A 25,435-nucleotide genomic window follows, 5' to 3' on the forward strand; every position below is an offset into this window, starting at 1 on the left:
GGCGGACGTGTGTGCGGCGCGGGCCGCCTTGGTTACCGCGTTCTCCGCCCCTCGCTACGTCATCGCTCTGAGCCCGGGATCCGCTGCCCGCGCGGGCGCCGCCCGAGACCGTGGGGCCCCGGTTGCCGCCCCCTCAGGTAAGGCCTTCTCCTCAGCCTTCGCCCCTCTTTTTCCGAGCTCCTTCTGTCTTCTTGCCCCTTTCGTTGCTCTGAGAGCGCTGCGCGGGTTCCACTGTTTCCTCTGCTTTTCGGACCCCGCAATTCCATACTAACTCCAGAAAGATAGGGGGGTCTGGTGCCATCGTCTTGGCGACGGAGGGGGTATTTATCTCTTCCTGGGCCACAAGATGCCCCAAGGCACTGGTATCCGTGATTCCTGAAGACAGAAGGGAATGCTGGTTGATCCCGACGAGCTGGGGTTTGGACGGCAGCCTGGTTTAAGCAAGGGATAGGGAGAGGCAAAAGATAGGAGTAGGCAGGCCTGAAGGGGTGGGATCGGGATCAGTGTGGACGGCATGTGAACTCTGGGCGGTGACAGTGGAGAAAGATGTCTTGGGCCCTGCCCCCGAACCAGGAGCCACCATGTTGGTGATACCCCCCGGACTGAGCGAGGAGGAGGAGGCTCTGCAGAAGAAATTCAACAAACTCAAGAAAAAGGTGAGGGAGTGTGTGTGGGCATGGCCCAAACTTTCAAAGACTCTACACTGAGAACACCTGGGGTGAGTGTGAGGGGATGCGGGGTGGGGACTCCTCTAGCTAATACCTGGAGGCTTATCATCTCTCTGTGTAACTTCAGAGATGGACTTTCCCAAGTGTGTACTTTCTTTTCTCTCTTTTCTGTGTGGTCTGCCATGGAGTTGTCTTCCTTTCCCATGGCTTTTAGTACCACCTAAGAACTGGTGATCCCAAGCTTGGTTTTTCCAATGCCATCTAGTGTCTTACTGATAACTTTCACATATCCAAAACTGAAGCTGTCCTCTTGTCTGTGCTAAATTTGGTCTTCCAAAAAGGACTGTCTGCATTCACTTCTTCGATTTGTTTGAGATGAATATCTCATCACTTGCACAATTTGTGTAGCCAAACGTTTGCCAAGTCTTCATTTTTCTTTTAAAGTAATTTCTTCTGTTTTGTTTTCCTATGTATTCCCTAGATCTGGTCTTTGCTGATGCTCACTTTGACTGTTGTAATGGTCTCTCAACAAGATTCTTCTCTTGGACAGACTTTCACTCCTGTTAAAACGATGCATTGAAAATACTAAACACTGCCCTTCTTTTTTCAAAACACAATGGTTTCTCATTGCCTACAAAAAGCTTTAATCTGGCCTTTCTTCCTATAGAACTATCCCTTGGTCCCAAAACATGCATTCTCAAAACCTTCTTATGTCTGCATCTCTGCCACCTTGTTTTCTTTGTCTAAAATGCCTTTTCCTCTCAGCCTGCATTATGTAGATCCTACTCAGGACCCGGTTTAATAACCATTTGCATCAGAAAAATCTTACTTGCTTTCAGCTCCAATCTGCACTTATGATCAGTCTTGACAGTTCAGTCAGGTCATCATCTTTCTCAGCCTGTGAGCTCAGGAGGAGGATCTGTGTTTCTTTCTTTTGCAAATCTCTGTTTCAGAGCATTGGTGTGTTCTTATTAAACATGTAGGGATGGTTGGACGAAGCCCCTAAGAAGGCATGGAGGCTTATACTAAACTGCAGTGTATATCCGGGGGCCATGGTCTGTGTTCCTTGTTTTCAACTTGAAAAATATGAGACTCTGCAAAGCCTCTGGATACTATGGTTTAGAGTAGGTATGGCTGGTGTATGTGATCTGAGGGACTATATGTGAGAGGCAGGTCAGCTGCAGTGTACCTCCCCAGGGCCACCGTTTGCATTATTTTCTCTCAGAAAGGTAGACCCGGAGTGATGTGCCCAAGGGCCTTGGGAGAAGACCTGGCCAGGGATTGGCCCTCATCAATCCCTCTCTTCTCACTCTTGTTCCCAGAAAAAGGCATTGCTGGCTCTGAAGAAGCAAAGTAGCAGCAGCACAGCCAGCCAAGGCGGTGTCAAACGCTGTGAGTGACGGGGGAGGCGGGGATAGGCTGAAAGTAAGCACACCAGCTGACCTCTGGCCAACATAATAAACCTCTTTCCCTTGCCCCTTCAGCACTGTCAGAGCAGCCTGTGGTGGACACGGCCACGGCAACAGAGCAGGCAAAGCAGCTGGTGAAGTCAGGAGCCATCAGTGCCATCAAGGCCGAGACCAAGAACTCAGGCTTCAAGCGTTCTCGGACCCTAGAGGGGAAGTTAAAGGTGAGCACAGGCAGAAAGATTGTTCAAGGGATCCTTCACATCAGAGGGCATCCTTCCAGGTTGGAATGAAGGTAGGTGTGGGGGGAAGGTAATGCCAGTTCAGTCATGGACAAGTTGCTGTGCCATTCTGAGCTTCAGGTTTCTTATCTATAAAATGAAGAAACTAGACACCTCCCAGATTCTCCTCCATTTTATGTATTCTGTGACTCTAATCCATCATGTAATAGATTTGTTGGATTGTGTTCTCTAATTAGTTGAAAAGGCTGAGAAGGTCATCAGGTTCAAGATGTTTTTAGTAAACTAAATGCTTCAAGTGTTTATTAAGTCTTTTATGTAAAATAACACATAGTCAAGTGAGAAACAAAAAAAAAAAGGCCAGGGGAGCCAAGAGGAGGGTGAGGGAAGAGGAGCCCCCCAACCCCCGATAGGCGGCCTCCTGCTCCCCCACTGAGGTAGGTCTCTCCCACTTTCCCAGGACCCTGAGAAGGGGCCGGTCCCCACTTTCCAACCGTTCCAGAGGAGCGTATCTGCTGACGACGACCTGCAGGAGGTAATGGTTTCTAGTTTTCTGTCTCTGAGGAATGGGGGATTGAGAAAAATGAGAAATCCACATATTGAAGGCCATATGCCAGCCACTCAGACTTGTCTTAACTGTTCTTGGTCTCTTTCAGTCGTCCAGACGTCCACAAAGGAAATCTCTGTATGAGAGGTTAGAGAAAGATAGGTCGGGATCCCAGTTGGCGGGGTTTGGGGGGCACGAGATGCTTGCCTGGGTCCTCAGGAGGTTTGGGACTGAAGTGGGAAGAGCTGGGGCTGCAGAGGGGGTGTCGAGTCTGCGTGGGATCCGGGAAGACAGGGTAAAGGCTCCCTTCAATCCTCATCGTCTGCTGCTCCCCAGCTTCGTGTCTTCTAGTGATCGGCTTCGGGAACTGGGGCCAGATGGGGAAGAGGCAGAGGGCCCAGGAGCTGGTGATGGCCCCCCTCGAAGCTTCGACTGGGGCTACGAAGAACGTGGTGGTGCCCGTTCCTCAGCCTCCCCTCCCCGAAGCCGCAGCCGGGACCGCAGTCGTGAGCGGAACCGAGACAGAGACCGAGATCGGGATCGAGAGCGAGACCGGGAGCGGGACCGAGACCGTGATCGAGAGCGGGACAGGGACCGAGAGCGGGACAGGGACCGGGACCGGGAGCGCGACCGAGAGGGCCCTTTCCGCAGTGAGTGTTCTTGGCTAGTGGGAAGTGACTTCAGATACGGTGTAGGTGGGTCCTACTGAAGTGTACTCTACAGTGGAGGATAAGCTAAGCCTATGTCTCATGACTGGATTCCGATGTTCCATAGGATCAGACTCGTTCCCTGAACGCCGGGCACCTCGGAAGGGAAACACTCTCTATGTGTATGGAGAAGACATGACACCCACCCTCCTCCGTGGGGCCTTCTCTCCCTTTGGAAACATCATTGACCTCTCCATGGACCCACCCAGAAAGTAAGGACAACAGTGGGTTGTCCTAGGAGGACCTGGGGTGTGAGACCTGAGGGAGGAAGCTGGCCTGTCTCCACAGCCTGTAACACTGGGTTTGCCTGGGTCCTGAGGAGCCCATAGGCCCTCTACTGACCCTGTGTTTTCTCATCCCAGCTGTGCCTTCGTCACCTATGAAAAGATGGAGTCAGCAGATCAGGCCGTTGCTGAGGTTGGGACTTCCCAGATCTGTTCTTCCTACCCCTCCTGCTATCTTCATATTTTCTCTCTAAAATATTGGGGGCCAGGAGGAAATCATTTCCTCTTGACAAAGAAAGTGTTTCCCTATTCATGCAGGAAACCTTATATTCTTAAGTCCCTACTTACTCTATTCTTAGGATGACAGCTCCTGGAAACCTTCTTTTGGCTTGTCTATAATGTTTGCCCCCATCCTCTGCCCACTCCCTCTTCTGCCCCAGCTCAACGGGACCCAAGTGGAGTCTGTACAGCTCAAAGTCAGCATTGCCCGAAAACAGCCCATGCTGGATGCCGCCACGGGCAAGTCTGTCTGGGGCTCCCTGGGTAAGAAGGGGGTTCTTCCTTTCTCATCCTGTTGCCCACAGCTCACCCCATGTTGTTCTCCTGCCTGTCCCTGGGTCCCCTAGAGGGGCTAGAGATCTGGTTTTGTGTGGAAACTGTGGGGATTAGGAGAATCCTCAGGCCTTCTATCAGTTAGAAGCAGGAGGAGAGAAAAGTATTAGAAACCATTTTCAAGGTGTTGATTGGAACACGGAAGAAAGTGGGAGTGAGTCAGGTTGGTGAACAAGGTGAGCACCTCATGTGGCCTTATTCATTTTGAGATGGAGTATAGTTGGTTTTATAAAATAGGCCTTTGAAGTTAGGAATCAGGAACACAGGTGTTTGGTAAGGACTGAAAATATAGACTAGAGTCACCTATATCATAGGGCCGCTGCAAAACAACACGATAGTGTTGCAGGGGAGACTGAATGCAGAGGAGAAATGAGCCAGGACTGGACTTGAGGAATAAATAGTCAGGAACTATGGGAGGAAGCTGGGCTGTGTTCCTTATGCCCCATATGGCCCCAGCCCTCCTGATACGTTAGGCTGAAGTTGAGGGTGCAACATAGGAGACAAAGGAGAGGTCAGAGGGCTGGGAGTAGGATGTGAAGGGCCTGGGTCATTGCAGCCGAAGGATACAGGCTTTGAGAAGGAGGAAGTGATCCACGGCATCAAGATGAAAGCTGCAAGAGGATGGGGCTTGCATGGGGGAGTCCCTCTAGCCCCAGAGTGGCAGGAATGAAATCCTTAGGAATGAGGTATAGGGAGGAAAGGGGAAGGGGAAGGGACAACTCCGGGGAGAATACCTAGGGCCAGAGTTAACACTGGAATGAATTCTCCTGATGGAATGAATAACCCGTTTCACCTAAAGTAGATTTTCATGTAAAGGAGTAGGCACGAGGGAGTTTGGAGCAAGAGTATCCCATTATACTAAAAAAGGAACCAGGAAGGACCAGCATGTTAACAAAGGACTATAGAGATTTTCTAATTTTTGGTGTACTGACTGGAAGTAGGCGGTTAACATTATTCACATGTGTCAAGAATAACATTTGGGTTATTTCTGAGGACGAAACACTCATTACAGTGTTTGCGTGTGCCATGATAACTGTACACTCTACTGGGGCCATGGATTGGTAGCCACAGGCCTAAGGGGGCTAAGGTAGAGAAGCCATCCTGGCCACCAGAGGGCAGCATGGAAACTGGGCATCCAAAGGCCAGAGGCTAGAGTTGAAGTGGCCACACTCTGGCCCTCAGGTCTTCTCGGTGCTCTCCCTCAGACCTTAAGGAAACTTTTCCTCCCTCCCCAGCTGTCCAGAATAGCCCTAAGGGCTGCCACCGGGACAAGAGGACTCAGATTGTCTACAGCGACGATGTCTACAAGGAAAACCTTGTGGACGGCTTCTAGGGAATGGAGCTGGATTCCGTGTGCCTCGTCTGCCCCAATGCTGGTCTCAGTAAAACACTGAGGTGGAAGCTCACCCATCTCCCTCAGCCTCTGGTTTTTCAGCACTTGGGATTGGGGTTGAGCCTTTAAAAACGGCTATTAGATGTGATCTCAGTTGTAACCACATGACTAGTGCACGCTCCCCACTCCTTTACCCCAAAAGGATCTTGAACACAGGTGTTGTCGCAGCTGTTTTAATTTGGTCTCATGCCCCTTTCCAGCAGGAAACCCCTTATAGGAAACCCAGGTCCTCATCTTGGAGTTTTTCCTTGAGCCAGGGCAGCACGTGGTAGAGGTTGATGTGAAAATCTCGAGCATAACCAGGTACTTGCTGTGGCCTCTTGCAAACATCCACAACGCCCCAGCTGATCACGCCAACCTGGAGAGAGGGGTTGTCAGGAATCATTTGGTAGAACTCCTTAATCCCAGGAAGCACAGCTACTGCCAGTTGCATCTGAACTGACCTGACCTGGGAAGACTAGACTAGGGACCCTGTTCAGTCCTGTCCCCTGGCACACAGACCAGACACATGGCCCTGAATTGGCCAGTTCAAGGAAGAGTCTGAAGGTGAGGCAGGCTATGCCCCACCCCCCACCCCCCACCTCTTTTCAGCCACATGCAGTGAGTTTTCCTGTCTTGGGGCCCACACTGACCACTCAGCATCTCCCCAGAGAGAGGAAAGGAAAGACTCACTTGAATGAAGCGACTCTTCTTATGAATAATCAGGGGGCCACCAGAATCACCTGCAGGGGAGGAGATACTGTAGGCAAAGACTCTTAGGCCTCAGAACTCACATCACAACCAAAGAGCCTTCTCACCTTTGCAAGTGTTGGGGTCAGCGTAGGGAGACACGCCTCCAGTGCAGAGGAACCTGGGGGTGACTACCTCGGAGATGTCCTTGACTTTGTCATAACCTGGGGCGTGCAGAGCGTCTCTCTCACAGCTGGCTTTCTGTAGGTGAGATGGGGATGTGTGGAGGGGAGAGGGGTGAGGAACAAAGCTTGCTTAGGAAGAACTGGGGACCTCAAGATCCCACATTCCTCACCTTGTCCCCATTCTTGATGTAGACCGCCTTCCGAGTCAGGGTCTTCTTAGAATCCTTAGACTCAGACACAAACAGAGCTTCGATGTCCTTTGCAGGGAGCAGCTCTTGCACTTTACAGATGGATAGACTGGGTCATTTCAGCACTCTCCCTCCCCTCCCCGCCTCATGCTTTGTCACTGAGTGGCCCTCCATCCCTTCCCGTGAGCTGGCGGCTGGGCAGGGCATCACTTGCTCTCCTTGTGGTCCCCCTCATTCCCCCCTTGTCTCAGAGCCTCACCCTTAAGCTGCTCTCCCTGAACATGACTTACTCTGTTGCCGGCATGTAGTTGACTTTGGAAGCCTCAAGGCTTGAATCGATCCCTCAGTGCAGGGGAGACAAATGGGCCTGTTGAGGAGAGATGGGGAAATTCAAGGATCGTGAACCCTGGGCCTGCTCCAGTCCTGGTTCTGCCTCTCCCAGCCTTTTCTCTCAGAATCCACATGGCTCACCTGATAGTCTCCTCATACTTGAGCTTCTTCTTGAGCTTGATGAGGGCCACGTCATAGTCATAAAACTCAGGAATGCCTTTTGCTTTTTTTGCATTGAGGTCGTAGTTTGGATGAAATAGGACTTCTTCTATCTCCCACTCCTGCTTCTTTGATCCTGAAGTAGGAGAGGGGTCCTTCTAGACCATCGGTGTCTGTGTAGGCAGCCTCCTGCCTGCCTGTCATCCCTAACCCAAATCCCCATCCCTAACTGATCAGCATGCAAGGGAAGGGCTGTGATGACAGGTGGGAAGTGTGGGCCCTGGAGGCAGTGTTGCCCAGAGGGCACCACAGAAGCTCAGAATTGATGGGTTGCATCCTTACCCACGGTGACCTTGATTGAGTGTTTCTCATCATCCACAGTGAAACAGTGTGCAGCTGTCAGCACAAAGTACTCAGACACAATGGCGCCCATACAGCTCTCATGGCCCTTCGAAGGGCGCTGGGAACAGCAGCAGCGGGAAAGCTCAGCTTTCACAAATGTCACAATCTGATTAAGAGTGCCTTGCCCTTCCCCCAACCTTCATTTCACCCTGACCTCCCTTCCCCTAAGTCCCCACCACCAGGACACTGCACTTACAATGACTGAGATCTTGGCCTGCCATGGTTGTTTGTGGTAGGGAGTACCTTTCTTGTGCTCCCAAACCATGCCACAGAGACCCAGTGTCCGACTTTCATCTGGCAAGAAAGGAGATTGTGCTAAAAGCTGGGACAGTTCATTTCCAAATGGCAGCTGTCTGGGGGAGGGACGCCAATGTGTCCGTGGGGAGCAGATGCCCAAAAGAGGGAAGGGAAGGCAAGGAACCACTGGAATCATGGGACTAAGCTCAGAGACCTGCCCATGTTCAGGCCCAACTCCTGCTAACTTGTCATTTCTTGACCTCTGTTGGCCCCAGCTTCCATATCTGTAAAAGTAGGGACTTGAGAAAGGTCTCTGCATCATTTCAGAACTTGTGATTCTGAGGTCAGGGGGTGGAAAGTACCAGGAAGCAAGAATAGTGACCTGGAGGTAGAGGAGGTGAGAAAGGGCTTCCAGACTGCCAGGGCTTTAGGAGGAGTGGAAGAATGAGTGACCTTGAGGGGTCTGGGGAGGGCTGAGTTTCATGATCATCTCCTTATAGCCTTCCATAGTTTCCTACCAAGCATTTGGATGAAAACATCCTCCAGGCTTTCCAAGTCCTGGAGTCTGAACACATGTTTCTCTTTATCCTTCTTGGAAGCCAAAGCATTGATGTTCTCTTGGTTCACTAGAGGTCCAACCCCGAACACATAGATGTCTGAGAGAGAAAAAACAGAGTGAGGGTCTTGGCCCTGGCACAGGCAAGAAGCTAATAAAGTGGGGTGCTGGGTCCTAGGTAATAAAACTCACCCAGATAATCCTCCCTGGGGTTTTTGCGATTTCTACCAATGTCCAGCAAGTACCGAATATCATGAATGACAGTGACTGGATCCCCACCCATGTTGTGCAAACCTGCAGGAGAGATGGACCGTGAGGTTGGGAGACATGAAGGAAGAGGGTCCAGGAAGATAAAGAGGCTGGAAGGAGTGACATACAGGGCTGAGTGAGCAGGTTGGAGAGGAGATCATGAGTGAGAGATCACGGAGTGGAAGGTCCCTCCTTGTAAAGGCACAGGGAAGAGCAGCACACCATCCCCCAGCCACAAGTCCAGTGTTACGTGTGGACTCAGGACCATGAGCTGGTTTGAGAGGGTGGGGAATCAGAGGCAGAAACGCCCCTCTTACCGTCAGTCATGATGATAATGACATGGCGCGTGCGGTTCCAGGTCTCTCTCAGTTGGTTTACTTCCCTGCTCATCATGTTGTACACTTCCAGGAGAGCCCTCTTGGTGTTAGTCCCTGCCTTCAACTTGTGATCTGTGAACAGGGAAGATGTCATCACCTCGCCTGATCTCCCAAGCCGCCCTTGACCCCAGAGGCCTGGCAGCAACTGGGATCCCACATCTGTCAACTTGAGTTGTCACCCCACTGTCCTCCCTCTGACAACAAAGTGACCCTCTCAGTTCCAAAGGGTTCCCACCAAACCCCATTTTCCAATGACCCTGCTGTCCAACCGTGGACTAAAAAGTAGTCCTCCCTGCCCCACCACGTGGTCTTACTACACCCTCCCCACAACATTCCTGAAACTTCAGACCTCTCTGACCCCAAAGTGAACCTCCCACCCTTCCCTGACTTCAGACCTCTCTGACCCCAAAGTGAACCTCCCACCCTTCCCTGACTTCTGACCTTCATAGTTGATTTGGTTGAGCTGCTCTGTGACCCAGTCTGCTTCGCTGCTCTTTGGGTCAGACACTCTGACCAAAACTTTGGGTTCTGTGGCATACGTCACTAGACCATATTTTGGCTTCACCCCATAGCTTGCCACCTGTGGGCGAGGGGAGCAATAGGTCACGGCATCAAAAGTAGAATATATGGTTGGGAGAATTCAGCAGCTTAGCTGAGACAGATAGGAAAGTCCTTAGTAAGAGATTCAAGGACTGACTCATCAACCTGGGGTCATGGAGGAGTCCAGGTTAAAGGACTGGTAAAAGGAAAAGAGGACACAATAGCACCTGGAGATTTTCTGGGACCCTGTGGCTCTGAGTGGCTGGGAGTATCTGGGAACTAGTCTTGGCAGGGCAGTGAGGTCCTTTCAGGGTTCCCACCTTCTCGATGAAAGCTCTGAGACAATTCTTGGCCCCTGTGAAGTTGTTGGCCCCCACGCTGTCTGATCCATCCAGTACCAGGTAGATGTTCATGGAGCCCGAGGGGTCCAGGATAATCTTTCTCTTCTGTTGTTCCCCTGGATGCCACCAAAGAGGCTCAGGCTCCACAACAAATAGGTCTCCTGCCCCTTCTCCACCCCACGCCCAACCCCCTGCCCCGCCTCCCCTCTCTGCCTTCAAACCTGGGCTATGTCCATCCTCGGCATCAACTCCTTCTATGGTCTCTGTCAGGGAAGACAGGAAGGCTTCGGCCACCTCTGCAGGAGTGTCGTACATAAAGGAGTCTGGGAGAGGTCAGAGAGCAGGTCAAATGTCTGGGAGGTCAGGGACACTGACAGGAGATGGTGGGCTTCTAGGGCGGGAAGGGCTCAGAAGTTCTTTGGGGAGATTTAGAAGGGAGGAAGGAGCTGGGTGGCGGCAGCAGGAGAAGGCAGTGTGCTCCGAGGGGACGTGCAGATGGGAAAGCAGGGTCTGACTTGAGGGTACAGATCAAGAGTCACCTTGGCAGGAAGGCTCCGTTCCACTCCAAGAGCCACCTTCCTGGCATGTTCGCTGCTGGGAACCACGCAGAGTGAGCCCCCGGTTGCAGTAGTAGGTGACACGGTCTTCAAGGCGGTACTGGCTGCCCACCTTCCTTGAGCCAAGAGGGATGCCCGGGTTGGGGCAGTACCCCGCTGCAAAAGTGTGAGACACACACTGGTGAGGGCCAAAGCCTGGGGCACAAAGGGCAAGGCAGAGCATCGAACTGTGGCACTGGTTCCTCAAGCTGAGGATGGTCAGGGAGAAGGAGCTGTTGTGGACAGGGGGGACGGTTCTCACCTCCATCATCACAGACGGCCGTTTCCCCATCCCACCGACCATTCCCTTGGCAGGTGCGATTGGCAGAGCCCCGAAGAGTGTAGCCATCATAGCAGCGGAAAGAGATCTCGTCGCTCAAATTGTAGTAGGCAGCCCGGGGCCAGTACTCCCCATTCTCAAAATCCTGTGGTCTGGGACAGCGAATTGCTTTGAGGGTAAGGGGGTGGAGACCAAGAAGAAGTTACTGGAAGGGAAGGGCTACCCTTTAGGATAAGCCTTCTGGTCTCAGGGACCCTGTCACTGAGAAATATCACTTCTCGGCCCCAAAGGATAGCTACTACCCTCGACCCCTGGAGGTACCTCCACCCATACGGAGTCCTGCTGCTCCCTCCTCCCCATTTCTAAGTGTTCTTTGAACTGCCGGGGCTGCCTGACACAGGGTAAATGCTTAGTAAAGTCTAGCTCCCCTTCCTTCTCTCTCCATCCCACCTCCAACCCTCACTCAGCACTGACCCGTGCTCAGCCCAACTTGTCAGCCTGCCTGGTCTCCACTCAAGCCTAGACTTATCCAAGTCTGAACCTTGGCTGCCACCTGCTCCGTCCCTCAGCCGGCCCATGCCCATCCTCCCTGCCCTCCAACCTTTGCATTCGGCCCTCTTGACAATCTTTCTGTCTTGAGTCTGCAGGGTGCTCCAGGACCCTGTGGATCTGCAAGTGCGTATCTGCATGGGGTATGGGTAGAAGCCAGAAGGACACAAGTATTCCAGCACCTGGCCCGCCTTGAGAAGCTGGAAGGAGCCACCTTTGATCTCTACTCCCTCTAGAGAGCAGGGGCTTTGGGGCCCGGCCTCAGGCAGTGGCGTCGTGTCCACACCTAAAGAGAAAAGTTGGTGAGGCCCAGCCTCACAAGGCCAAGGATGGATCGTGGGGGAAGCAGGAGTGGAGGGAGGAGGGCTGTGATCTCACTTACCTCCACACAAGAGGCCCAGGATCAAGGGTACTAGGCAGAGTCGGGGGTTGCGACCGATCCCCATGGTGACCCGGAGCTGGGGGCAGGAGGGCCTCTCCTGGCTTCTGCTGCAAGTCCGCTTGGCTTAATGGCCAAGCTGAAACTTTAGACCTGAGCCTCGTCACACTCCCTTCCCCTGCCCCCCACAACCTCCAGCCTTTTATGCAATCCTGTTCTGGCACCTGCTGTTCACCCCACCCTCCCTACCCACATCACTTTCCGGAATGTCCAACCGGGGAGGGCCCCACTGAGCTGCCAATCAAGGAAACAGAAACTGCAAAAATTCCACCTTTGGCTCCCCAAGGTCCAGGACTCTGCCAGTCAACACCTCCTCTCCGCCCCTTGTCCTGCCCAACAAGCCCAGACCTCCCCTTGGGGACTAGATATAAGGCCCACACTGCCCCCTCCACCCCTGCTGACTCTGTTACCGAGCAGAGTTCAGCCGCTGTTTGTCCAGCAAGGTCTCTGACCTGCCTTCTTGGTGGTTCCTGGAATCATTCTGGCCTTTCTCTCCCCTCCCAGGCCAGCCCCTAGGCAGAGGCACAGACAGTTGTGGGAATCATTGGTTTTTATTAATTTCATAACTGGGTAATTTCCTGTGTAAGTAGAAGGAGAGTGAGCCAAGTACAGCGGAGGGTGGGGTCAGCGCTGGCAGGAGCGCCGGGGATTCCCTAGCGCGGATGCGCCGCTGCTCCGGGATCCTCGAGGCGGGGATGTGTTCAGAGCAAGGAGTGCGGATGAGTCATGGAGGCTGAGGGTGGGCGTTCAGAGGTAGGAGATTGGAGAGACGGCAGGTCCTGGCAGGTCAGCAGAGGGCTCGGTGGCCAAGGTTAGAGGGGCACAAAGTTCAGGATGCCCTCCAGATGCTGCCTGAGCCAGGGCTGCAGGCGGAAGAGGTTGATGTGGAAATCTCGCGGGACCTTGCCACGGGGCGCAGGTTTGCGGGAGTTCTTACTGGAACTGCCACAGGGGTTGTAGAGACCCCAGCTCACCAGGCCCACCTAGAAGAGGAAAAGGTTGGAGTGGGGGGCTTCCCCTGTCCCAGCCCCAACCTCTTTAGGTCCTTCAAAGGCCTGCCTCATCCCCCAACAAGGCGGAGATCCCTTGACTCCAGTCCTGTGAACTTCTCCCTTCTCACCTGAAAAAACCTGAGTCTCCGCTCAAGGAAAACTGCTCCCCCGGATTCTCCTACCAGAAAGGAGGGACAGAGACTGTCATCCTGCCGACCGTCACTGCTGCATCGGGGCATGCATGATGGCCACAAGGGACACAGGTGGCCTTCCCCTGGGGAATCCGGACTCCAGGGTGGGGATTGGGGGTGGAAAGTGGGTGGAGGAGGGGCTCACCCTTGCAGGGACTGTCATCCCCCTGGGTCCCACTGCATAGGAATTGGTCTGTCACCACCTCTCTGACATCTGTCAGGTTGGGGAACGTGGTTTTGTCTTCGGAGACGACCTTGACACAGTTTGTCCACTGCAGGAGGGGCGGAAGAGGACAAAAGGATGGAGTGAGCAAGCCCAGGGGACCCTGGCAGGGCAGCTAGGCCCGGGAGGAGGGATGACTTGGGGTCAGAGGGAGAAAGCAGCCAGAACTAGGGGAGGCAGAGAGAAATCCCATCCCCCGCCCCCAGCATCCAGAACCTGAGACCCTCACCTCTGACCCTGTCTTGAGGTTAATGTTCAGCTTATCCCCATTCAAAGCCACAAAATGAGCAGGAATGCTCACTTGGTTCAGAAGCTCCATCTCTGCAGTCAAGGACAAGGATGTCAGTGCTGGTCCCTTTACCCAGCATCCTGACTTGGGGACTGCAGCACAGCCCATGATATCATCCCCCAAACCCTGATGCCAGTCCTTCCCACACCCTGAGTCCAGCACTCACCGTGGTCTCGGCAGGTACTGCCTGGGAGTCTCCGCAGAGCCAGGTTGGCCCCCACCGTGCAGGGGAGGCAGATGGGCCTGAGGAGAAGGACTAGGGTCACAGAGGCCCATCCTTGGTGTCCCCTCCTCCAGGGCTCCCCAGGACACTCTCCCCTGTAGAGGGTACCCTCCCATCCCAGACTCTGGCACCTGGCATGGCTGGACATCTTCACTTTCTGGGTCAGCTTTAGCAGAGCAATGTCATCGCCATAGAACTCTGGGATTCCCTGATTCTTCTTGGAAAAGACATTGAACCCCGGGGAGATCACTGCCTTCTCAATTTGGAATTCTTTGCCCCCCTGAAAGTTGGGATCCCCTGGAAACAAAGTAGCAGATTAGGCTGGACCAGGGCTCCTGAAGGGGCCACAGGCTGGGAATAAGAGATAGGAGCTCTGCCCAGGGGATCGGGAATCTGGTGCGGGCCCTTCCTTACCCACACTGACCCTCCACAGTGTGCTGTCCTCGGCATTGCGGAAGCAGTGAGCGGCTGTCAGGACCCACTGGTCAGAGACGAGGGCCCCCCGGCAGGTGTCCTGGCTCCTGGGCTGCAGGGGGACAGGTGATCTCAGGGACTGCTATGTCTCTGGCTCATGGCCGCACCTCTGGGTTCCAAGCCCCACCCCTCCTTCCAGGTACCTTAAAGGTAACGTGCCAGGGTGTCCTCTCCTGGGCAGAGGCGTTGGCAGACATGTTCCCCACCCCACAGATGGGGTCTGTGAGCTGGGAGACATCTGTGGGTGTGAGGAGCAGATGGTGAAGGAGGCCGGTGAGGGGCGCTGTAAGCAGGTGCCATGCCGGGACCCTCGGCTGGCTCCACACTGGCCACCCCCTCCAGAGAGGGTGAAGCGCACTCACCCAGCATGTGCTCGAAGACCTGGCTCAGCGCCTGCACATCCTTCAGAATGAAGGCATGCCTCTCACCATCCTTCTTGGACCCCAGGTTATTCAGCTCTTTCCAATCCACGTCTAGGCTGCCCACGCCGATGGCATAGATGTCTGAGGGGGAGGGAATTAGCAGAATCTCACAGTGAGCGGCTATCCCGCAGCACAGGAGGCTGTAGTTGGGAACTCACTGTGTCCCATGAAGCCCTACATGAGCGGGATGCCCTCCCCGCCCCTTCACTACATATCTGACCTCATTTCCCACCACTCCTCCCCTTCAGTCTTTTCCAGTCACACAGCATCCTTGAATTTCCTGAAGTACACTCCCACCTCAGGGCCTTTGCACAAGTTTTGTCCCTGCCTGGTTCACTCCTACCCCCAGGCTTCCCACATGCCTCACTCTCTTACATTTCTAAGCTTTGATTCAAATGTCCCCATCGCAGGAGGCCTGCTCTGGCCTCCTTGTGTAAAACTGCAATGACCCAGACATTTCAATTTCTTTTCTGCTTCATTTTATATCTCAGTGCATGTCACCCTCTACTGTGCCACATGGTTTCCTTATTTATTTTGTGTAATGCCTGTAGTGGGTAGAATTGTGTCTTCTCAAAAGGTATATTCAGGTCCTAACCTCCAGGACCTGTGAATATGCTCATATATATTTGGAAATCATGTCCTCGCGGATAAAATCAGTTAAAGTGAGGTCTCGCTGGATGGGGAAAGGGAGGGAGTGATGAATCTGACGCCTTTACAAGAATAAGGGAATCTGAACACCAACACAGAGAACCATGTGATGTCACAGAGATACCTTCAGGGAAGACAGTGATGTAAAGAGAGGCAGAGATTGGATAATCCTACCCCAAGCTAAGGAATGCCTGGGGCCACCTGAAGTTGGACAAGGTAAGGAAGGATTCTCGGAGGTTCTGGCGGGAGCACGACCCTGTTGATACCTTGATTTTGGACTTCCTACTTCCTGAGCATGAGAGAATACATCTCTGTTGTTTCAAGCCACCCAAATTTGTACCATTTGTTGCCACAGCCCTAAGAAACTAATCTATCGCCCCCTTCCAGAATGACAGCCCCATGAAGCAGGCATTTTCCTCTGTTTACAGCTGTATTCTTAGAGTGGTGCTTGGCCCAAAAGAGGCTCTCGGTGAGGACTTTTAAATGAATAAATGAATGAAAAAGAACTCATGATGTAGCATGGAGGCACAGCTTCAAATCTGTTCATCCTCTACAAAATGCCAGCTCTGGGAGAAGGGCTTGAAGCCACCTCTTCCCATTGGAGAACCTGGATCCACACGACCATCCACACCAACCTCTGAGCCAGTGTGGGTGCCAGTCAGAACTGCCCCGGGGTGGCCACCGAGTCTAGCCTTCTCCCACCCTTTATACCCCTCATAGTCCTTTTATGCAATTACAGTGGAAGCTGGATGATTATCATGTCCCATGTGTTTTCACTGAAGAATTGATGCTTTTGAACTGTGGTGTTGGAGAAGACTCTTGAGAGTCCCTTGGACTGCAAGGAGATCAAACCAGTCAATCCTAAAGGAAATCAGTCCTAAATATTCATTGGAAGGACTGAACCTGAAGCTCCAACACTTTGGCTGCCGGATTCAAAGAGCCGACTCTTTGGAAAAGACCCTGATGCTGGGAAAGATTGAGGGTAGGAGGAGAAGGGGACAACAGAGGATGAGATAGTTGGATGGCATCACCAACTCAGTGGACATGAGTTTGAGCAAACTCCAGGAGATGGTGAAGGACAGGGAAGCCTGGTATGCTGCAGTCCACAGTGTCGCAAAGAGTCGGACACAACTGAGCAACTGAACAATAGTAATGTGTTTTATCTATTTCCCTGAGGTTCCTGCCTCTTTTTAAGGTGTTTTCAAGCATTTAACTCTGGCCCAGTAATGCTAAGGAGTTAGGGAGTGAAGTTTGGATTTTGCCTTCCTTAGACAAGGGTTTTCCCAAAGAAATCTGCTTACCCTCAAGGAGCAGGTGGAATGGGTGGCATGAACAGAAAAGAGAGAACCCAAGGGGAAAGTAAAACTTGGGACCTCAAAACCAACTGCTACCCCTTATCTGAAGCACTTCTTTTGAAGTTCTTTTCTGGTCAAAGGTCAGTGCAATTTTTGTTTAGTCTGAATTAGAGGAACTGTTCTTTTAGAGACTGCAACTGCCAACGCCTTAGTTAACTGCACTGCTAATGGAAAAAAGGCCAGAGACAGTCCCTACAAGGATTCCAGACCTTTTCTTCCCGGAGAGGTTTGTGGAACAAAAGCTGATGAATGAAAACGATGTCAATGATGATGATGGTGGTGGTGGTGGTCACCACCACTGCACACGTGAGTTTCTCTGTACCAAGTAATGTTTGAGCATTTGCCCTTACTGGCCTGTGAGGTAGGTCCTTGTCCTGTATCCTCCTTACAAGTAAGGAAACGACCCACGGTCACAGCCAATCAAAGATGAACCCAAGGTTAAAACCACAAACTCAAGGTTTGTAGTTTGACTACAAACTCTTCAGTGTGATCCTTGGCTGACTGCATACAGAACAACACAGCCTGGGGTCTCAATAGAAATACAGCCAAGGACTTCCCTGGCGGTCGAGTGGTTAAGACTCTGCGCTTCTACTGCAGGGGGTATAGGTTTGATCCCTGGTCAAGATACTAAGATCCCTCATGCTGTGTGCAGTGCAGCCAAAAAAAAATGAAATGCGAAGAAAAATAGCCAAGTTGCTGAAACTCCTGGCTGTGGTCCTTGGGTTCTCTGCAGAGAGCACAGATTGTGGCAGCGCAGGGGCAGAGGCTCACCCAGATAATCTTTCCTCTTCTGGTTGATGTTCAAGACGTCTTTGATATTGTCAACAGCCACCTTGGGAGAGCCGCCCATGTTGGACTTTCCTGGATCAAGGAGGAAAAAGAATTGTTCATTAAGATGGATGCATCATGATCCCCTCAGCCCTGGAGAAGTGGGGAGGCATTCACCCCGGGAACCTCAACACTTACACTCCCTATTGGAGTTTCAAGATACATTATTCACGGAAATTCTTTAGCACTGGGTCAGGGGCATCTTAATACTTTATCTCATTTGATTCTCGTGAAGCCCCTGTAAGTGTGGGTCTCCTCATGTTATAGATAGGAAATCTGATTTCTAGAGGAGCTGTGTGATTTGGGTAAAATCAAGATAAATGGCAGAGCCCTGATCCACTACCCCATCTGCCTTTCATCCATGGACCTCAACATCACTGCTGCAGAGCCACACCTCCCACCCAACTCCCTCTAGGTGACCTCCCAGGTGGTAACAACTAATACATAATCATAAAGCACTTTTACACAAAGTACTTATTGCTCTTCATAAAAAGTGTGTAAGGGGACTTCCCTGGAGGACCAACAGTTAAGACTGCACTTCCACTGCCAGGGGTTCAGGTTTGATCCCTGGTTGGAGAATTAAGATCCACATGCTGTGCAGTGCAGCCAAAAAACAAACAAACTATATACAGAAAAGAGGGCAGCTTCCATTATCAATAATTGTCATGGTTGTCATTACCGTCATCATCAGCACTGTTTCTACTTTAGAAATAAGAAACCAAGGCCTGACATGGCAGAGGGAGAACCAGAAGCCAGGTCTTCTGACCCCACATTGCTGCCCCTTCCACGGTGGCAGGCTCACTCACAGAGACAATACCTACCGTCTGTCAGAAGAATGATGGCATGTCGGATTTCCCGCCAGGCCACTGGGTTCATATGGAGCCGATTCATTTGGTTATTCATCATTATATAGACACCATGGAGGGCCTCGTAGATGTTGGTCCCAGTTCCATTTTCATGGTCTGGAATATGTGAAGATGAAAAGCTCTCTTAGAAACTTTCCACCTACCACCTGGGAGAAGGGAATCACTCTATTTTCCCCAAACACTGGAAATGCAATTATCAACTGATTTGATAAAGACCGACCTTTGATATTCAGTTAGGGATTTGGCATCATTGCCCGTTCAAACATTTCAAACCTTTCCCTTTAGAAATGCTCATTGCATAACAGCACTAAAGTTCATCCTAAAATCCCAGGATTTGAAGATGGGGTTTCCAAAGAAAGTGGGTTGTTTCAACCAGCTGCTACCTACCACCCAGGTAGTTTCATAATGACACGAGGAGACTATGAAAACCAGATCATGTGGTTCAGGGAGGATCTGAAGACCTGCACGATGCTTTTGGACACATAGCACATGTGAACAAGCCAGGTGTTGGTAGGAGCTGCAACTCCCCAACCATGAACCTGACTGGGAAGCCACCCCAATCTAAGGAACATTAGGCCCAGAACCCTGGGACCTGAATGCCACCAAGAGGCCTCTCTCTCGAACTTGTCCAGAGTCTCTGCAGGCACAGAGAGCTCATCCCCTACTCCCACTCCCATCACCTTCATTTGATGGCATCATACCTTTATAGTTGATATTTCTCAGACTGTTCTCCACTTCAGTCACATCCCGGGATCTGTCATCCAAGACAGACATGATGATTTTGGGCTTTGATGCAAAAGTGATGATGGCAACACTAACCTTGATCTCAAAGCTGAAGATCTGTGAAGGGCAAGTGAGAGGGTGAAGGGCCCCCAGACCAAAAAGCAGATGGTAAGAGAGCCAGCAATGGGCCCTGGAGGAGATAGAGAGCCTAGACAGAGATTGACAGAGGCAAGGCCCATGGAGAATCCCTTCCTGGGAGGTGGCTGCTTAAGGAAGCCAGGAAACTGACGACTGTTGGTCCTCTCCTCTGTTTGACAGGTTCACTCTGCATTTAATCCTTATATCAATGATGTGAGGGGTCGTGATGGTCCCCATTATATAGATGAGGATGCTGAGACTCATTACCTTGCCCCCGATCACACCACTGGTGAAAGATGGAGGAAGAATTCAAACCTATCGGCACTTGCCTGTAGCATTTTACAGCCTCATGGCTTAGTGGCTTACTTAACTTTACATCTGAAGAGAGAAACTAAGGAGCACAAAAGCTGCCTTCTTTTCAATGGAGCAGGGAGGGAAAATACATAGCTACAAAAACTATTGTGAAAAGCATAATTCCCAAGCAAAGTCCTGGCAAGAAATGTAAACCAGTGGTTTCCAAACTCTCCTGTTCATGCATTCTGTCAGCAGAAACATTCTGAGCACATACCTCGATATAGGTATATGTATTTATAAAGTATACTCATAAAGTGTATCACTGCTCAAATATATTGTACACATTTTAAAATGTATAGAAAAGATTGAAATTTTAAAAGGAAACTATTAAGTTCTTCATTTCAGTTAAATTACAGTTATTCCACATGATTACTAGTATTTTTCTGCCACACACACCCCCACAGACTGTTTTGGGTACCCCTTTGTGAAGACCACTGTTCTAGAATTCCTGAAAAGTGGGATCTCAGCCTCGTTCATCTTTGTGGTCTCCCAGGAGCCAGAATAGTGCTTGACATATAGTAGGTACCCCAGCGGTGTTTGTGGAATGAAAAATAGTATCCTCCATTCATGATCCATGGCATGTGTATAATCTGGGAAGACTTCTTGGAGGAAGTGGGCTGTGAATGGGATTCTGAGAAGGGAAGGAGACACAGACAGTGCAGGAAGGCAGCCGATATCCGCAGGCTCCTATTTCCTGACCCTGTCCACCATGCGGGAGGCGCTGTCCTTGAAGATTTCAAAGTCATCTTTGGACACACTCTGAGAGGCGTCCAGGAGCAGGTAGAGGTTCAGGTGACCGGAACGCTGGATTTGTATTTTGCGGCCCAAGTTTTCTGAGAGAAATATGGAAGGGGGGAGATTCAGGCCTCCACCGCCCACCTGCTCTCTAGCCAAGGCGATCAGACCCCTCTGCCTCTCCTACAGTCAGCTCAGCCCAAGTGAGCCCACCAGAGGCTCCTGCCCCGCCCCCAAGCTTGCCCCGCCCCTGCCACGCCCACCCGAAGCACTCACCTGTCTTCTTCTGCTGGATGGGATTGGTGGTTGCAAGTAAGTGGGAGAAGGAGGTGCCCAGGGCGGGGGCCACATCCTCAGGAAAGTCGTAGGAGTAGGGCTCTGTGGGGAGAGTCGATGGGGTCAGCTGGGCCCAGGGGTGGGGGCCCAGCAGTGTCCGCAGGGTCAGAGCTGCTACTCACGGCGACAGATGGCCTCCGTCCCACTCCAAACGCCGTCGTCCTGGCACTCGCGCTCTGCAGACCCTGTCAGCACCAGATTCGAGGAGCAGCGGTATCTGACCTTGTCCCCGAGGCCGAAGCGAGAGCCGGTCCGCACTGCACCCACGGAAATGCCCGGGTTGGGGCAGTGGCTGGCTGCGAGGAACAAAGATGGAGGTGAGCAGGGACTCACCTCCTCAGCCTCCGGACTCCGGACCTGGCTCACCCACCCTCTCCTTCTAGGCTCTTCCTCCTCTGGAAACCCTCAGAGCCTCTGCGGGTCCCTTGGCCTCTCCCTTGGGAGACATCATACCTGTGCTTCCCAGGGGTGCCGATGGAAAAACCTGAAGTAGGGAAAAGGTTTAGAACTCTGTGGCCTCAGTGGCCACCTAAAACATCCTAACCCCAACCCAGGGTCTCTGCTAGTACCATACCAGAACCTCAGGGAAGATGGAGGCTGAAGAGCCTACCCCTCCACAGAGAACATTTGCAAACAATGAGACATCACTACACACCCACCAGAACTGTTAAAACTAAAAAGATGGGCAATTCCAGGTCTCAGAGGACAACCAGAGCTGCTGATCTATCGAGAAACTGTTTGCAGCCTCTACTAAAAGAAAACAGATGCCAACCTGTGACCCAGTAACTCCACTCCCAGATAATATACTCAACAAAGATAAGTGTCTAGTGCACCCAGAGTCACATATAAGCGTGTTCATAGAGCTTTACTCACAATAACCAAAAACTAGAAATAGCCAAAGGCTCACCAACAGGAGATAAACTGTAGTATGTAATGGAATTACACAGCATAAAAAAATAACAAACTGCTGATCCACAGGGAAACATCAATAAATCTCCCAGGCAGAATGTTGAATAAAGGCAACCAGATGCAAAAGAGCACAGTCTGTCTGATTCCACTTGTTTGAGGTGTATGAAGAAGCTAAACAAATCTATGGAGATACAAGTCAGGAGAAGGTTACCTTGTGGAAGGGGACAGCAGGGAGCCTCCTGAGATGATAGACATTCAGTTTTGGTGAATACTTAAAATCTGTACACTTTAGATAGATTAAACCTCAATTTTCAAATGAATTATATTTATGTTTGAATAACTGGCTGTTGTCAAAAAATCAAGGTTGTGACTAGAAAGCCAGCAGCTGGGCTCCAGGTGAGGGTATGGTCCTACCGCCTCGTGAACTGAGTCCTTTGTATTATGTATTTAGAACTGTGACCTAGGAAGCTCCTAAAACCTACAGGCAAATGTAGCTCCAGGGAATCCCAGGAACCCCACTTTTGTCAAGCAGAGCCCCCCTCCCCAGTCTTTCACAAGGGCAGTAATAACCATGACAAAAGTATATGTGGTGCTCACAGATTCCAGGAGCTGTTCCAGAGGCAACCCACTCGATCCACACGGCAACCCCCTGCAGTCAGTCCTCTCACCGTCTCCATTTTGCAGATGTGAAAACTGAGGCACAGAGAGGTTAAATAACCTCCCCAAAGGCCGTCAAAATCAAAGCTGGGCTTGGAACTCAGACTGCCTCCAGAGGCAAGACAGCTGAGCACCACGCTTAATTGCCTTCATCACATCCTCCCTGCAACAGCCCAGGGGGACCAGGTGCCAGCCTGGCTTGGAGGCATTGGGAAAAACTGGACAGAGCATTTGCAGCCTTATGGCTGGACCCAAAGCTTAGCACCAACTTCCTTGAGCCAGAAGCCTAACAGGCTGGAGATATGTGACTATAGACCTCAATTGACCAAAATCTAGGAATATGATTTTGGCACCAGAAACACCTGGTCCCTGACCCCACACATGCTCCCTGGGCACATATCTGGCTCCAGGGCTCCCGGGAGACCCCTGCCCCCATGCAGCCATGGGTCAGGGCACTCACCGCCATTGTCACACACGGCCGTCTCGCCATCCCACATGCCATTGGGGCGACACTGTCGCACAGCTGAGCCCCGCAGGGTGAAGCCATCCTCACACTCGAAGCTCAGGTTGCCACCCACCGGGTGGGACCCCAGCCGTGGGGTGTACACACCATTCTCAAAGGAAACAGGGGCTGGACAGCGAACAGCTGGAGGGAGAAAAGGGGATGATAATACAGGGATGGAGGGATGACACCTGGACTGCCCACCAAAGTGGGTGATATTCAGCTTGGAGGCATGGCAAGAGCCAGCTGCTTGTCAAAATATTAGGTGGATGCCTGTGAAATTGCTACTTTTGACAATTGGTTGAATATTAGCAATTCCACATAGTTCAATCTAATAGATTTAAAAACAGTCACTTCTCTCAGCCCCGTGAGGACTATGACCACCCCAGTCCCTCCCTTGGTGTTCTCCGATGTCCCAGGAGTGGGTAACTAGAGGGGTGACACATGGCAAAACAGAGGACGTCCGGACCATTTAGCATCCATTCTGAATGGTCAGTACCGTGTGGCAGACTGTCAAGACCTCTAAACATCATCCTTGGCTTTAGTACCCCACAATCTCCATCATAGCCTGACTCCAACACCTTGCTGTGGGCAGTAGACATTTCCTTGCTATTTTGAAAAGCCCTGTGGAAAAGGAGCTTTGCCACCCCGTTGAGTCACATTAAGCCCCATGCTGAGCAGACTAAATAGCAGTCCCCGGGGTGGCCGCTGGCAGGGAGCCTCACGTTTGCAGATCGCCTTTGTCGACCGAGTGGATCTCGGGATTTGCCACTGTCCGTTGCTCTTGCACAGCCTTGTCACCACCGGGTACGGGTAGCGGCCCAGGGGGCAAGAGTAGGTGAGGATACTCCCAGGGCTCCAGCCGTTGCTGAGGGTGAAACTGCCCCCAGAGATATTCACGTTCTTGGGGCAGGAAAGTGCGGCTGTAGCCAAACCTGCAGGCATGGGGATACGACTCAGAAATGCAGCAGAGAAGGAAGGCACAGAGGAGAAAAGGAAAGCAGAAGAGATTGTCCGTTTCACACGTGGAAACTCAATCTGGTGGCACCAGCCCAGTCCCACAAGACCCCAGCATCCCCTCTCCCCTGCTCGTACCTGGGTACAGGGGCAGCAGGTAAAGGACGGCCATCAGTGGGTCCATGGTGTCTACCTCAGGGGCAGGGACAGGCAGAGAACCGGGAGAGGGAAAAGGTCATCTGACTTCCCGAAAACCAGAGCTGGCTCAGCAGCTGCTTCATCTGCTGCCAGAGAAAGAACACTAGGGAGTGGCAAGGGGGAATGTTCCCTTGTTAGGAGGAAAAAAAAACCAACCATAAACAGGGATTTGGGGCTGAGCTGAGGGGGTGAAAGTTTTGCCGTGTCTCCCTAGTTTCCACACATCCCTAGAGTCAGCTCATCTGCACCACAGGCTTTTGCCCACTGCTCCCGCACCACCTCTGCTTCTCAGACACACGTGCCCACACACTCTTACATGAATAGTCTAAAGCACACAAACCAACTGAGATTGCAAAACATTTTATTTAAGTAAAGTTTCGATTTTCTTTTGGGTTTTCCCAAGTGGATGTTACAAATACTTCCTCAGAGCCTAGGTTAGTATTGTCTTCTTCAACATAAGCCCCCAAGGGATTAAACTAATTGTCTTAAAAATTCTTGATGCCTAGGAGGATTCACCATCTTTTTCTTCCCTTAGGGATAAAAATGAAATCAACACTTAGAGACAAGAAAAGGGTTGAGAACATTTTTAAGGAAAGTCCAGTAGATAAAAATTCCCCAACTTATAAAATAAATAAATCTGGGTTGATTATTCAAAGAAGTGAAAATATTTTTTATTTGGAATGTGCTTTTAAATTGCAATGTGCAAGGGACTTCCCTGGTAGTCCAGTGGTTGAGAATCTGCCTTCCAGTGCAGAGGATTTGGGTTCGATCTCTGGAAGAGAAACTAAGATCACACATGCCACAGGGCAACTAAGCTTGCCACCACAACTACCAAGCCCACACGCCTCAGTGGAGACTCGATGCAGCCAAAAAATAAATAAAATTGAAAGCAAAAGAAAAAGATATTAAATTACCAGCCATACAGAAAAATAAAATTTTTAATTACAATGTGCATTTTGTGTGAAATGCAGGAAGCAAAGAAACTCTGAGCTACTGCGTTAGCCTCCCCATCCCACAGAAGTCTTTAATATTCATCAAACAATGTGTATGTGCTAAGTAGCTTCAGTCACGTGCGACACTTTGGAACCCCAGGGACCAAACTCGCATCTCTTAAGTCTCCTGCATTGGCAGGCAGGTTCTTTACCACTGTCATCACCTGTTTAATGACATAATGAATGTCTTCAGAACTGAGAACACTACATTTAATATCACTTGGCTTACAAGGAGTAATTCCCTTACAGACAAGAGGTGTGTAACATTTCATTGCAAATTTCAAGTCACTAACATGCCTCATCTCCTCTAAAATATCTTCAAACTCATCCCACTTTTTGAGCTCCTTTGAGTAGAGGAGAGCAACAGTGCTGGGACTGGTGGAGCTGACGGAGAAACAGAGTTGAATGAACTGGAAGAATGTGGGGTGTAAGTAAATAAGATTAGTCAAAGATGAAGATGAAACATCTCTGAAGTTATCATTTAAGTTTATGAAAACTCTTTTGATTTACAAATAACTTCTCAGAAATAC

The 25,435-nt window shown here is 51.1% G+C and overlaps 3 protein-coding genes across 5 annotated transcripts; 1 reads left to right on the plus strand and 2 right to left on the minus strand.

Moving 5' to 3' along the window:
- The first annotated feature begins 3 nt into the window (after nucleotides 1–3).
- Nucleotides 4–5,951, plus strand: NELFE (negative elongation factor complex member E). Of its 2 annotated transcripts, none has more exons than XM_043450484.1 (11): nucleotides 4–137; nucleotides 574–656; nucleotides 1,991–2,060; nucleotides 2,153–2,298; nucleotides 2,774–2,848; nucleotides 2,970–3,007; nucleotides 3,197–3,510; nucleotides 3,635–3,779; nucleotides 3,930–3,984; nucleotides 4,151–4,334; nucleotides 5,639–5,951. In XM_043450484.1, exons 2-11 carry the CDS (start codon nucleotides 582–584, stop codon nucleotides 5,734–5,736), a joined length of 1,200 nt encoding a protein of 399 aa, XP_043306419.1. In that variant the 5' UTR covers nucleotides 4–137; nucleotides 574–581; the 3' UTR covers nucleotides 5,737–5,951. The 2 variants fall into 2 exon arrangements, with proteins under 2 accessions (XP_043306419.1, XP_043306420.1); XM_043450485.1 differs by having other exon boundaries at nucleotides 5–137; nucleotides 4,232–4,334.
- Nucleotides 5,952–5,953: 2 nt separating this feature from the next.
- Nucleotides 5,954–12,040, minus strand: CFB (complement factor B). The gene is made up of 18 exons (XM_043450482.1): nucleotides 11,837–12,040; nucleotides 11,507–11,740; nucleotides 10,888–11,073; nucleotides 10,569–10,742; nucleotides 10,251–10,352; nucleotides 10,009–10,145; nucleotides 9,590–9,728; nucleotides 9,089–9,220; nucleotides 8,715–8,816; nucleotides 8,485–8,622; nucleotides 7,926–8,023; nucleotides 7,670–7,787; nucleotides 7,310–7,463; nucleotides 7,129–7,205; nucleotides 6,821–6,930; nucleotides 6,594–6,726; nucleotides 6,469–6,518; nucleotides 5,954–6,154 (listed from the first exon to the last, which is right to left on the minus strand). Exons 1-18 carry the CDS (start codon nucleotides 11,898–11,900, stop codon nucleotides 6,008–6,010), a joined length of 2,295 nt encoding a protein of 764 aa, XP_043306417.1. The 5' UTR covers nucleotides 11,901–12,040; the 3' UTR covers nucleotides 5,954–6,007.
- Nucleotides 12,041–12,428: 388 nt separating this feature from the next.
- C2 (complement C2) lies at nucleotides 12,429–24,163 on the minus strand. Of its 2 annotated transcripts, XM_043450481.1 has the most exons (18): nucleotides 23,854–24,158; nucleotides 23,484–23,693; nucleotides 22,717–22,902; nucleotides 20,813–20,986; nucleotides 20,631–20,732; nucleotides 20,319–20,452; nucleotides 19,106–19,244; nucleotides 18,360–18,500; nucleotides 17,482–17,571; nucleotides 14,648–14,788; nucleotides 14,429–14,523; nucleotides 14,226–14,337; nucleotides 13,943–14,108; nucleotides 13,755–13,831; nucleotides 13,529–13,620; nucleotides 13,222–13,348; nucleotides 13,014–13,063; nucleotides 12,429–12,876 (listed from the first exon to the last, which is right to left on the minus strand). In XM_043450481.1, exons 1-18 carry the CDS (start codon nucleotides 23,897–23,899, stop codon nucleotides 12,706–12,708), a joined length of 2,253 nt encoding a protein of 750 aa, XP_043306416.1. In that variant the 5' UTR covers nucleotides 23,900–24,158; the 3' UTR covers nucleotides 12,429–12,705. The 2 variants fall into 2 exon arrangements, with proteins under 2 accessions (XP_043306416.1, XP_043306415.1); XM_043450480.1 differs by having other exon boundaries at nucleotides 13,755–14,108; nucleotides 23,854–24,163.
- Between the last annotated feature and the right edge of the window lie 1,272 nt (nucleotides 24,164–25,435).

Source organism: Cervus canadensis, chromosome 28, assembly GCF_019320065.1.
Source record: "Cervus canadensis isolate Bull #8, Minnesota chromosome 28, ASM1932006v1, whole genome shotgun sequence".
NCBI lineage: Eukaryota > Metazoa > Chordata > Mammalia > Artiodactyla > Cervidae > Cervus > Cervus canadensis.